The sequence below is a fragment of the Struthio camelus genome, chromosome 13 (genome assembly GCF_040807025.1).
Source record: "Struthio camelus isolate bStrCam1 chromosome 13, bStrCam1.hap1, whole genome shotgun sequence".
In the NCBI taxonomy this organism is placed as follows: domain Eukaryota; kingdom Metazoa; phylum Chordata; class Aves; order Struthioniformes; family Struthionidae; genus Struthio; species Struthio camelus.
This window is the reverse complement of record NC_090954.1, coordinates 5,675,288-5,688,912: the sequence shown is the minus strand read 5'-3', so window position 1 is coordinate 5,688,912 and position 13,625 is coordinate 5,675,288. Positions and strand designations below refer to the sequence as shown.

Genomic DNA, 13,625 nt, shown 5'->3' with positions numbered 1-13,625 from the left:
GCCAGGTGGCTGTGAGACTGCTTTCCACGTGCTGTCTTTTTTTCCTCTCTCCTATTACCTTTTTCATAACTTAAGGTGAGGCAACTGTGGTCACACCCTGTTGGTTTGGAGTTAGCTAAAGAAGTTTTCAAAATCTGCTGGACACATGAAGCTATCGCAGTGCAACACTGCAGGAGAATAGGAGGAATATCTCATTGTCAGTGGCATGTCAAAATGCAGCCAAAAAAGTCCGTGCTTGTAGTGACAGTGATTTTAGTGAGTTTTCCTTGTTTGAAACGCCGTTCTGAGCACGGCTTTGCAAGTACGCCTTGCACACGGGAAGTCCCGTATTATGCATGCTCTTAGCTGCCTGACAAGTAGCACTGCAATTTTGTCTTCCCAAACTGGCAGCTGAGCACGTCAAGCTCTGGTTGTCACCGAAGTGTGTGGCATGTTCTCCTCCAGCAGACAGCAGGGAGGGCCCTGGCTCGTGATGGCCATCAGAAGCAGTCCTGCAGCGTGATACACCATCCGGCGCAGTAACAACCATGTTCAGAGCGCCCGGCATCAGCATCCCGATGCTGACATCTAGCGGAGGCGAGCACGGCCCTCCCCAGGTCCCTGGGGACGTAAAGGGCAGCCCGCACCGCGCCGCTGCCACGGTTAAGTTAGTTCCCGTTCCCGGTCAGCTGGGATGCACCTCATACAATCGCTAGGCCAGGACTTACACCGGGGCATATTCTGCTCTTCCTGTATGGTGCATGTTGGAGCACCTCAGCCAAATGCAGGCTTCGGCCCGATAAGGTGGATATTTATGACAAATAGATTAATTGTCTGTCTGTGTCAGTGAGGACCCGTGACCTGCGATGTTATGTTTGCCTTAGGACATCCCTCTGGCGCTCGCACGCTCTCTTGGTAGAGCTAGAGACGCCTGGTCAAAGGCAAACCCGGCATTTAGCAAGTTTTTACAAAATCCGGAGGACAGAGAGGTGGTGGCGGTAGGGCTGGCACAGCCTCCCTGCCTCCTCCGGAGCAGCAGTGTCCCTGCCATAGCTTTAATGTATTGGCTGCGCCCTGCCCCGCGCTGCCGTCCCGCGAGCCTGCCGCGGCGGCCCCGCGGTCCAGGCTGCCGCGGGCCTTGCCGCCGGCGCCTGCCGGAGCCAGCGGTTGGGGTGTAACGTAATACGGGCAGCGGGGAAGAAGCCAGGAGACTTGTTCCCATCCGTCGGAGCTGCACGAGCCCAGACGGTGAGCGCTCTCCGGCTCGCCCCAGCCATAGCCCTGCTCCTGCGCTGGTCCTTCCCGGGCTGCCCTCGGCACGCGGAAAACATTTGCGCGGGCGCCAACTTAAAACCTGGTCCGTTTTAATTAGGCGGGGCCCCTTTCCTCCCTGCACGCCTTCTTGGCGCCCTGCCTTTTCCTGGAGAGCCGGCGTGAGTACGTCTTCAGGGCACGAGGGCTGTCCTGCTGCTGAGTGCCCACGGGGAAAACGATGCAATTCAGTTCTGCGTCTCTGTTTTGCCAACATCCCAGCTTGTTAATTTTAACAGAGGCTTCTGAACCTCTTAATGAAGATATGTTGCTGGAAGTGTTAATTCGCATGGGTTGTTGGACACATTTAATTAATTTAAATTTACTTTAATATTAGGCAAATATCCCCTAAAGCAGCAACTCTAACCGCAGCTGTGTGCCCTGCAGGTTGCAGGGCTTTGCAGAGGCAGAGCCAGGGGTGAGGGCAGCTGGGAAGGTGGCTCGTGGCCATGGGAAGCCGCTGCCGTGGGGGCGCAAGGCAGAGGGACCGAGGTGCCCTCGGGAGCTGGGGCCAGAGTGTGTTGGAGGAGCGCCCAAGGGATGAGAACACATGGCACAGAGGCAGGAGGAAAGCCACAACTTACCTCCTGGTTGTAGGAGGTCAGGCTGAAAGGAGAGAGCCCCACGGCAGAAAAGCATCAGTCAGATTGGGGCAGGGCGCAGCAGGCAGGAGAGCGATGGGAAGAGAGACCAAGTTGGCCGAAAGAGGTTAAATACAGGTGGAAGAACGCAGTGGGAGTAGTGTTTCTCTGGGAGAGGGCACGGCCCTGAAAGGCGGGATGTGGTCCAGTCCTTCCTGCCAAACCTGCTGTTTGGGTAGAGTGATCCCCGTGGGGATGTGAGGGGCGTGATCTGGAGAGATCTGGCCTAGGTTCTGGAAATGCCTTGCCCTGGCCCGGGCAAAAGGGGTGTGAAACCCCCTGCCCCGCGCGTTTGGCTGACGCTGCGCGCTGTTTCGCAGGCGTTGGCGTTCTCAGCGGGCTGCTGTACGCTACCGGCGGGCACGACGGTCCCTTAGTGAGGAAGAGCGTGGAAGTCTATGATCCGGGAACAAATACCTGGAAGCAAGTAGCGGACATGAATATGTGTAGAAGAAATGCAGGTAACCACCATGTGCGTTTCTGCGGCGTTTGGTTGCTCTTGTCTATGTGGGGTTTTTTTTGTTTTGTTTTGTTTTTCTTACTTATATGCAAGTAATTAGTACTGTAATAAAGAGATGACAAGGTATGATACCACCTTCTCTGCAATGAATCTGAATGTGGCAGGGAAATGTGTCAGGGGGATAGGTTAGCCTGAGTCTAACCGTCTACGCGCTTCTTTGGAGGTGTGTGCGCAGTGAATGGACTCCTCTACGTGGTTGGAGGAGACGATGGCTCCTGTAACTTGGCCTCTGTGGAGTACTACAACCCCGTCACGGACAAGTGGACGTTGTTACCAACCAGCATGAGCACTGGGAGAAGTTATGCAGGTAAATAGTGGATGCAAGTGCTGGTGGCAGAGCACAAGGCTGTCCGGCTCCCTGACAGATGCACCGCAGCCACGACCGTGTCTGGGATCACTCCTAAACGTGTGGGCTGTGCCTCCTGATGCTTTGATTATACATATGATGCTTTGATTTTACATTTTCATATGTTTAATGTGGCTTTCAGTAGAGGAACCCATCATAGAAATAGCAAAGACAGCTCTCTCTCTGCTAGCCTGTTGCTAGTTTTTGGCTTCGCAGTATGTTTTCAGCCCCATCACAACCCAGGAGCTGCTCCAGCCGTAAGTTTGTGTCTGTTTGTCCGTTCTCACGACAGGTGTGGCTGTGATTCACAAACCATTGTGACACACAACTGAGGCGATGCGAGGAGCAGAAGTCAAGTGGATCCAGCTAGGTGGTGTTGGGAAGGTGACCGACCTCTGCCTTGACCCATCTCATTGCTGTTAAACTCCTAGTATGACAAGTGATACGTTACAAACATCATCTGCTCTGCGGTGGATTGTGCGGCAAAGTGCAAATCCCTCTGGGGACGTGGTCCATGCTAGGCACGAGGTGTTGCTTGTTATCTGTGGTGCAATCAACCGTTCCTCTCGACGGCTAGTTGAGATAAACATTGTGCTTGAACTGTGGGCACTGAATTTCTCGTGTGAAACACAACTGCTGCGTTTGGACGTGTGAGTAAAAATGAACACTTTTGGATTTCTTCACTACTGATGCTCCGTACACGTTATCGGTGGAATTTACTCATTGTGCCTGGAGGGTGGACTTTACTGCTGACAGCGGAAACTTCAAAGTACCAACAGCAGAAGCAGTCAGCAGAAACGGACTGGAGCAGGGTGCTCGGGCTGTGTGACACTGTCTTGGTCATGCATTTGTGTTTGCCACTGGACTACTGTACGTACCCCTGGAACGCTTGTTGTGCGATAGGAGATAAATACCGTGTGATTTTTATCTTTGTCATGAGTGCTGTTTCCTGTACGTGATGGGACCTGCTGGGCAGGGCCTTTCTTGGGGCCGGCGTCTCAGCACCTCAGCCACGCCAAACGCTGCAACCCCGGTGGAGTCTGCTCCTCCGCTGGGGTTATTGCTCCCGTAAGACAGCTGCTGCTCGAATGTGTTTCCCGTGCGTTTTCCAGGTTTTGTCAGCTGTGCTGAAAGCCCCAGTTCTAACTCTGTCCAGCATTTCAGTGCCATTTCATAATAGAGCATTTAGATATCAACAGAAATACCTGATGGTGCCATTAACGTAGACATGTTGCGTACGGTGAGAACCCTTTGTCACCCAAGCAGTGATTAATAACCAAGATAAAATACCTACGTTGTCTTAATGCTTCCAGAGTGTGGAGATCTTACTAATCAGTGTCACTGTAATTATTGAAATTTTTCCTGTACTGAATGTGATCTTCCGCCAGTATGAAGAATCGGTAAGATTATTCAAAACACAATGAAACAGACAAATTAGATCCAGCTGTGATGCAGTTGTCTTGGTTGCATCCCAGATCCTTAAAGCTTTCTGTTTAAGAGGATGTTTGACGTACAAATACCTTTTTGGTGTCTCCTGTACTCCAGTGAGCTGTGGCCTGCTTCTGTGTACAGGGGTGGACTCCCAAAGACTCTTCAGCTAAAGGGAACTGATGAAGAAAGATGTTTTCTCAGCTCACTTAACTTTATCCATGTTACTGTCTTTTAAAGAGAATTTGTTTCACTGTTTTTTCTTTTTTTCTTTTTTTTTTTTCTTCTCCTGTAGATCAACTGAGGCTTTCTGTAGAGGGCAGCTGGCCTGCAGAGCTGTATCTGTGTATGTTGCTGTCAAGCTGTAGCACTTACCGCTGTTCTGCTGGTTTCTATCTCCATAGAGCTCCTATTAAAAGAACTGTTTATGACCTTCTACAGTAGAAAAGAAAAATACTTAAAAATTGCTTTCAGAGGGACCTAAGGCTGAATCACCTTGTGCTGCTTTTATAGGGGATGCGGATTACTTCTGTAAATAAGTGGATTTTTCGTGTTTGAGTTGGCAGTGTCCTTTTAACCCGGGTGCCTGTTCGCCGTGGGGGGAACAGCGCATCCCTCCGCTGCTGGACGTTCCCCCGGAGGGGGCCGACCGTCGCGAGGAGCACTAACTACTGCCTCCTCCTCTTGGGACGTTTTTGGTTTTGGAAGCTAAAGCAAACTGCCTGAAGAAATGGCGTTATTTTTCTTGATATCTACCCTTCCGTTGTATGACAGGCGAGAGGTCTTGAAAATTAAAACACAGAATAGTAGTTGTTTCTGTAATACCCTCTAAGCGTCTTGCTTTGGGTTCTCCAGTCTCCAGTGAAACGTACCAAAATGGTAGTCATACTTGCTGCTCTTTTGTAATGGACTTTTTTAATTGTAAAAGCTAATAAAGGTGGTAGGAAGGTGTCCGCTGACTACGGCTGGCTGCAGATCCAAGTCCTGAGGTGCATCTCTTACGGTGACAAAAGCCAGACGATGCCTTGGTTCAGATGGACGCACAAATTCGGTATCCCAGAAGCTGGTTGGCAGGTGCTTCCCTTCTCACGCAGCCCTTGGGGATGCAAGCTGGAGTGGGATAGGTTTTGGACAGAGCTGGTATCTCTCATCAAATAGAGGTGACTGGCCCAGGTGGACAAGCGTTTGGCGCACACGTGGCCCTCATCAGGTCAGATATAGCCATAGGCAACGAACGTAAAGCTAAATAAAAGTTGGGAACAGTCGCCAGCTAAGCATCTCTCCTTGAGCCGGGAGCATCACTGGAGCAAAAGCAAGTATTGGCGAGACACTAATAGTTTCTGTGGGTCAGAGGGAAAAACTACTGGTTAGAGCTGTGGAGATGCAAGTTGAAGTTTGCAGCATTTGTCAGATGTCGTGAAGCGTGGGTATGCCTGAAAGTTGGTCGATTCCCCCCCTCTCCCCGCCGCTACATCTGCTTGTCTAATAGGAATACACGTCTCTTTGTAAACCTTCCTTGCTTTCGAGGAAAACGGTTTTTGGTGATTTGCTGCTATTGTAAAATGGCATTTATGCTGGACAGGGCTGGGGCTCTCGTCGGCTGCCGGGGCTCGCGGACCGTGGTCCTGGCTGCAGCCATTTCTTCTCCGTGATACGTGACGCACTTCTTTCTTTCCTCCTCTAACGTTGCAGTGTTATGCAAGTCAAGTGACCTCGTTTTCCAGCTATGCAATATGAACAACTGTAACACATGACAAACCAGCTGTATTTCCCCCCCCCTCCCGCCTTGAACTGCTCTTCGGGTTTGTCTCTTTGGCGTGTGGTTTCATGTGTCGGTTACTGATTCTGAGCACCTGAGCCAGATCCTTTCAAGATTACCTTTTTCTAAGACTGAAAACGTAGCGTTAGCGCTAACAGATTTTACTGTAAATATTTTTATAAGACAATTTTAAAGAATTTTTTGGATTGCTTTTTATTGTTGTCAATGACACTTATGCTAAATTCTGGATCTAACTCTTACAGTCCAGTGCAGTTCTTGCTGGCCGTGATGTAGGTGTGAATTTGTATGTTTTCTGCACAAGAAATTAAATATTGTAACTAAGGTCTGGGATAGCTCTTGTGTTGATTCTGCAATATTAGAAGGGACAGCAGAGGGCTTAACATTATGAAATAGATTAAAATCCATTACCTCAGTCACCAGTGCACTCTTGGATTAATAGTTATTTTAAAATAATTGAAAAACTCTGATTTAATTTTCTTCTGCTGTTCATTTGCTTTCCGTTTAGCTTGGTGGACAAGCTTTCTCTCCCCGGTTTTGTTTCTCGGCTCTCCCGCGTGAGCGCAGCGCTGCTCGAAGATGGAAGAGGTCGCGCACACGATACAACGCAGCCATGCAAAGCCCCCAAATCGGCAAAAACGATCAAAAGTATTGCAGGAGGTTTTGTAAAAGCTTTACAAACTCTTGGGCCTGTTCCTCACAGCGATCCTTTTTGACAGCTTGTGGACAGCCCAGTTGTGCTTGCACACCGCCGGGTTCGCAATGTGCGGGAGCAAATGCACAGCAGGATATATTGCATTGAGCAACGTGTTGTTAAAACAAGTTTGAATCAAGTCCATCTTTCCCATTTGCGCCTAATAGATAAATTGGGAGTGATTAAGACCAATTTTCTGTTCATTCAGTTTATCCAAATACTTTTTCTGTCTAGATGTGTAGAGTACTGTAATTACCATAAATACACTTGGCAGCATTTGCGTGACAGCACCACGAAAGCTTGATACTGTTCTCGTCTGCAGTGTTTGGAGACCCAAATCCTTAATATCCAGTGATGTGTGATGCCTGTTCATCAAGCTAACATGATGGTTCAACAGATAAATGCATCTTGCTCTTAACCTTTGGGATTCATTGCTAATAAAATGTAGTGACAGGACAGCTGCCTCCTTGGCTTAACACCATGCCCATAAATCATATTCACATAAAATACTCTGTTGCTCAAAGCTAGTGTTTGGGAGTATGTTAGACATTGTAATCTGGAAATGAATGAATTCACTTTTTTTTTTTCTCCTCTGCCCTTGACTTGGTTCATGGGATTAATAAGTTATTTTCCTCTATGGTGACAATAAATAAATATTGAGAATTTTAATTTGTATATTTTATGTATAAAGAAGCCCTTTAAGAATAATGGAAGATTGTGAAAAATTTATCTGGATGTGAAATTCTTTGTTTTTGTAAAACAGACTTTGGTATAATAGCTGACAGCGTAACGTAATGATTTGGTTGACTGTTTAAGCCCCCCCCCCCTTTTTTTTTTTTTGTTGCATGAGCATGAAGGACCAAGGATGTTGCCAAGTAATTCTCTTGACAGCTGTGTTGTCCGGTGCAACAAACAACTCAAGGAAGTCTTCACTGGCATAGTTAATATTATAACAGAAAAATCACATTGTAGTTCCCAGGACTTTAATTTGAATAAAAATTGGACTGATGAAACTCTCCTGGGTCTGTTTTGATTTCTTCAGCTTCTGAATGGTGATGTTCTCAGCGCTCCGCATGGGATTTTTTTCCTCTTTAATTACAGCGAGTACAAACCCCAGTCTGACCACGTCCCCTTTGAAGTGGGGCACCTCTGCTTGCACCGAGCTGGGCCGGCTGGTTGCAGGGTGTTGGTATTGTGTATATATGATATATATATATATATATATATATATATATGTTGGTGCCAGGCGTTAGGGCAGCCCTGGGACGGGGAGTCCCGGTGCGGATGGGTGTCCTCCGCTCTCAGTGGGGTTCCCGCGGCGCCGAGCCCACGCTCGCCGTGCTGCTGCTTCTGCAGCTCTCGCCAGGGCCTGTTTGTGGGATTTGCTCCCATGCCCAGGATTAAGCCAAATTTCAGGGCAGGAAGCAATTTTTCTCTACAACAGAGCGTCAGGGAACGCTGTGGTTCTTAATTATTCATTATTTACTTGTCCCCCTCTGCACCACCTGGGAGTTTCACTTACCATGTTCCTGCCCTACGTTTTCTCCCGCGGTCTCTCGTGTACCTGCACCTTCCTCAGCCGGCGCGGCCCCAGCCGGCGGGGAGGGCGCTCGCTCGCTGCTGCCCGGCTGGGAAAACCAGCTCTCCTCCGTGTTGCTGAGCAGCTCCTTTTCAAATAACCCACGCTGAGATACGGCTTTTCTGCAGCTGAGTGATACCGTAAGAGTTGGTGCATGAGTCATCAGGGAGCCGAATCAAAGCTCGGGCAGAAAACAAGCTCAGCCAGGGAAATTGCAAATGTCTGATAAAAGGTATGGCTAACTGCAGACCCCAATGAATCATAAATATGGCCAAAGAGGGATCCCTTGCATAGTCCTCCTCCCTGGGGACGGGGGCTGTGTCCTGGTAGTGGGACAGGGCTGGGGAGGATTTGAGAGGAAAAACCACGTCTTCCCCAGGCTGATGAGTGCTGTGTGATGACAAGAAATAATTCCAATTAAGAAAAAAAAAAAAGGCCATTGGCCACTTCTGTACAAAGCCAGCGTAGGGCCCGCTGCAGAGCCGCTGCCAGCGACGCACGCGGGGGCTCCTAGAGCATCCTCCAGTTGCTCAGTGACTAATGATATCGCATTATATAGTGTTAACGCTGCACCATAAACAAGCACAAAAATCACTTAATGGCTTAGCCATGCAAAATATTCCAAAGAAATTTGCTGAAGTGATTAATGTTAATGTTCTTGTTCAGCAAAATGAATGAGATTTAATTGGCGCAGCTGCCGAAGCTCAACACTTTTGATTTGGCCACCGTTCACAAACTCTACTCTCGTGAGCCTTGCCCTTCTCCTTCTTTCGCTGTAAACCTCCACAGACTCTGCTAGCATATTGCTTAGTAAATCACGGGCTTTAAACTGCTGGGCTCTCTTTTCTCAACCAGAAAAACATCCGGACGTTCCCTCTGGGGGATATATAACACCCTGTCCCAAGGGTCCTGTCCTTCCCTCTTCTCCAAAGCATAAGAGATTTAAATGCTATTTGGCATGCCACCTTCTTATTTCCTTATGTTATATACTTTCTACAGTGTTCTCTCTCCCGAATGGTGAGTTTATCCCACTGGATGAATGTTGAGGTATAATTTAAAATATGTTCCCGTGTTTGAAGTCAGAGTTGTGCGTTGAGACAGAAATGAACCTTACGACTTTATTTGGTTTTCCTGAGGGTTTTTTTTTTTTGCATAGGTCATTTCTCTTGGTTATTCCCAGCTGCCAGACTTGTACAGACAATATCAAAAAAACTACATTTGTTCATCAGCCGTTTCTTGTTGCGTTAGGACCTGGTGGTCCTAATATGCTAGCTTCTCTCCCGTTTCTCCTGGGAACAGGCATCCCTTGTCATCCTACGTTTTGTTCCTCACAGCTCAGGCTTTCCTAGATCTACCTGAAATTATCTACCAAATTATCTTCCAGGGACCCATTCTGCCTCCTTGCAGCTGTCCTGTCTGGACTTTTTTGCCCAGCGTGGTGAAAGACCACGTAGAAATAGTGCAAGCAGCACAGAGCCGCCAGCAAGGCTGCTCGCACAAAGTCCCCTCGGGTGGAACCAGCTCATGGTGCCTCCACTCCAGCTGGAGTGATGGGCAGCTGAGTCAAATCAGAATTTGGGTCTTAATGAAGGGGAAAAATTGCATCCACTGCCCTGTGGACCTTGGCTGGAAGCACACCCTTGCTGAACGCCTCTGCCTTTTGTGCGTGCTGGAATTTCCTCTGCTAGAAACTGCAATGTTTGTAGAGCTGCAGCGTTTCACCCTGCTGATTTAGTCTCGAACTGGGTAAACCTTCTGTCTTCTACTTGTTTAAGCTTTACGAGTGCTCAGTTTGCATGTTATAGGCCTAATTTTAATTGCAGTGTTAATGGGCTATGTAACCATACGTGCCGCGGCCGCCGCTGGAGCGGCTGCGCACCAGAGCACCCACCGGGCGCCGGCACACGAGGCTTGACCTGATGCCCAGAGATCCCCGCGGCAGCTGTGTAGGCCCCCAAGTGCTAACAGACCTCAGTTAGTCTGCTAGTGTAAAAAATGCTGTTGATAAGATGCAGCTAATTTGGGGACTAACGGAAAGCAGCCTGGGACACTTCATTTGTGGTAACCTATGCAAGGTGAACATGATAAAACCATTGCAGGAGCATTAGATTTTTTTTCTAAATTGACTTTCCAAGATCAGACTAGGTTTGAGGGTTTAAATGGCCAGAGGCTGTAACACCAAATGGGTTCCCGAGATTTTAGGACCTACCTGTATGCCCCTGCGTGATATTAGAAAAGCACTTGCTGGCCTGTGGCCCTTTGAGCGCTTCTCCCTTTGGGCCTCTGTGCTCATCAGCACCTTCCTAGAGCTGAGACAGCCAGCCCGAGACCGTGCTGCTGAAACGCCCATCGGCGACCAGGTCCTGTGAGATGTCATCCATGACTGTCACTCACTAGCAAGTTCCTAAAACCCCCTTTGGCTTCGGCGTTGCAAAGAGCCAGAGCTGGAGGCTGTGTCCCAGCCTGTGCCTGGCCTGGTGGACCATAGTCCAGCTTACCTCAATGGATGCAGCAGAGGCCCGAGAAAGCTTCACAGGCCTGTGACTTACAAGAGCTCAGAGTACAAATGGCCTTGGGGACTGCATATTTTAAAGGACTGATGCGTGATCTTCTTTCCTAACTTATGTCTCAAAACTCAGGCTAGTTAACAACTGCATATATTCTTTGTTAATAGCTCTATTTTAAAGATAAAACACCTTTATTGAAAGAATACTGAGCTACTGAGAATAGCTTGGGTTGTTTAATAACAAAAAAAATGTTACTTGTATATTCCCATTTAAGTCCAACATTTATTTAGATATAGACAGACACAAATTACAAGCGCAAATGACCGTGTCATCACTGTGAAATGAATCATTCATCATTTTGTAGCATGATGTGAAGACCGAGGATAGGACTGTTGATAACTTAATTACGAAAATGGATATAGCTATAACGAATCTTTATGGTTATCAGGAGCAAGCAGCAACTGCATTTGCTTTGTTAGGGAGCTGCCTTAAAAATACCAGTGCAAAGGCAGATGAAAGTGCATTACTTGAAGAGGGACACCTGCTTGATGATTTAGCTTGTAATCATGATGGATTGTTTCAAGCTGTGGGTGTGAACCATTTCACACACTTGCATCCTTCAGCTCTTTCCTCTTGCTGTTTTTCACAGCGTGAGTTTAATCCCTTTTCTGGCTTTCCTTCTGCTTTCTCTTGGTGGGATGGCCTTATACCCTTTGTCCCAAACAACCCGTCCCACTTGGTGAAGATGGGAGAGCAGTTTCTGTGGAGATCACTGTGGTGGAAGGTGGTGTCGGCAGCAAAGGCAATATATTTGAGGGGGCTCCAGGGCCCGTTATGTTCCAGTGACTGGCATGAGGACGTGGGAGAAGTGGTGAGTGCAGCAGGGGTGGAAAGTCCAGGCGTGGGGCTATGTGTTGCTGGGCAGTCTGTTGCCCACTGGAGTGGGTACTGGCCCCTCCTTGCTCAGCAAATGGTGTCTGGCACCATGCAGATGGTGGTGGCATTTAGGAAAGGGCAGTGAAGTGATGTGATTTGTCCTTTAGGCCTCTTCCTACCTCCCCCTAAATCACTCATGTTGGAGGAAGAGCAAGTGCTCAGGTCCCTCTCTTAAATCCACGTGTTTCCTTACAAGGAGACGATGTGTTGAGGCTAGAGAACCACAGATTTGTCTCCTTGTTGAGCTTGTTCTTGGATATTTTCTGGAACACCTAGTTTGGTATCTTTAGTATTCAATGTATTTTACTTATGGCAGAATATTGCAGCCTGTGGTGCTGAACGCGGGAGTTTGCTGTCCTGCACTGTGATCGGGATAGGCTGGCAGGCAGAGGCATGGCCTGAAGGGGCTCCAGCTGGTTTGCAGCTGGACGTCCTGGTCATGTCTCCCATCAGGCTGTCCTGAGATGGATGGTGAGCTGTTGGCACTGTAGCAGCTACTGTCACAGTGGTGTTAACATCACAACTGCATTAGCAGCATCAATTTCTCATATGCAACTGTCGCCTAAGGTTAACAAACCAAAGTTACCCATCTCTATCTTTTCTGTGTGCTTAATAATTATTCATAAGTTAATGTCTGATAATAACTAATAATATGGTAAACTCTTCTTTCAGAAAAATGGGAACAGGAAGTCCTAAAAAAAGTACAATATAAAATAAAACGGAAGAATAATAACAGCTTCCTCCGGACTCAAGAAGCAGAAATAAGGGATTCCCTCTGTCACAGCTGGTGTCTTTCTAGTGATAACTTGGGTTTTGCCAGTTGTGTGACTGGAGATATTGGTTATAATCAGACCGATTCCCCATGAGTTTCTGCATGTGGTTTCATTGCAACGCCTATGTATTTTTTCCTTATCTAGTTAATTCTGCAGTTTCTCAACATATGCAGCAATTTGAGTCGATGCTGAGTGAATGTGTGTTTTCTGTCACTTTGTCAGGGTGCAATCGCCCCCAGCCTGCAGGAGCAATCGCTGCAGCAAAACTCTTGGAATTAGTGGCAGTCGGTGGGAAGCCTGTTGGCGACCTGGTGCCTTCCTGCATTACAATGTGCCATACAGATCACTCGACTCTGGGGGTCAGCACAGGCAAATAAATGAGCACAAGCCTGGCTAGCAAAGTCCGTTTGCAGCGTGGTGCATCTTCCTGAGAACAGTGCTCTCCAGTGTTTGAAAATATATTGATACGATTTTCTTCTCATTTGGGAAAGCTATGTAATACCTGCGCCAGTGCTATACTTTGCATATAAATTGGGATCTGAAGTACTGGAACACAATCTTTCCTACTCTATTTTTCAGCCTCATGGTACGTTTGATGACATGCTGGCTACTCTGTTAAAAATCACTTGCAGCCTGGAAGCAGGAGTTTCTAAGGAATGTATTGTAAGAGGGAGTTTCAGTGATCTCTTTTACAGCGTGATGTACCTGAAGGGGCAGAGAGCTGTGTCTGGGCTGGGAGCAGTGCACTGGAGCAGGTACAGCGGGATTGTATTTTTAATTAAACTAATACTGACTACCTGTGATCACTTAGGGGGTCTAATCACCTCACTTTACAGTTTGGTTCTCAACTAATTGTTGTCCCCAAAATCTCAGAGAATACTCAAATTGTATACAGGTCAAAAATGCTGTTAAAATCGAAGCTGTTGTATTTCCACTGAAGGAGAGAATCTGATCCCAGCATCCAGGTGACTCCTTAGCCATTAACAGCTGACGTTCTTAAAAGAACAGCTTATAACATGTGGGCCTATGGTTGTGCAAAGCAAGACTTCATTTACGTGATATTATTTGTGCTTTAACTCTACAGTTTCGAATCATAGCTAAATGTTTCTGCCTTGCTTATGTTTTAGCATTTCT

General features: G+C 47.6%; 1 protein-coding gene across 6 annotated transcripts in view; it reads left to right on the top strand.

Annotated features, from left to right (window-relative positions):
- Positions 1 to 7,708, top strand: part of KLHL3 (kelch like family member 3) — a 67,151-nt gene extending 59,443 nt beyond the window's left edge. For all 6 annotated transcript variants that reach the window (XM_068959250.1, XM_068959248.1, XM_068959249.1 and 3 more), the window contains 3 exons: positions 2,252 to 2,392; positions 2,615 to 2,758; positions 3,090 to 7,708. In XM_068959250.1, coding sequence (XP_068815351.1) covers positions 2,252 to 2,392; positions 2,615 to 2,758; positions 3,090 to 3,118 — 314 coding nt within the window. In that variant the 3' untranslated portion in view covers positions 3,119 to 7,708. The remainder of the gene's footprint in view (positions 1 to 2,251; positions 2,393 to 2,614; positions 2,759 to 3,089) is intronic.
- The last annotated feature ends 5,917 nt before the right edge of the window (positions 7,709 to 13,625 follow it).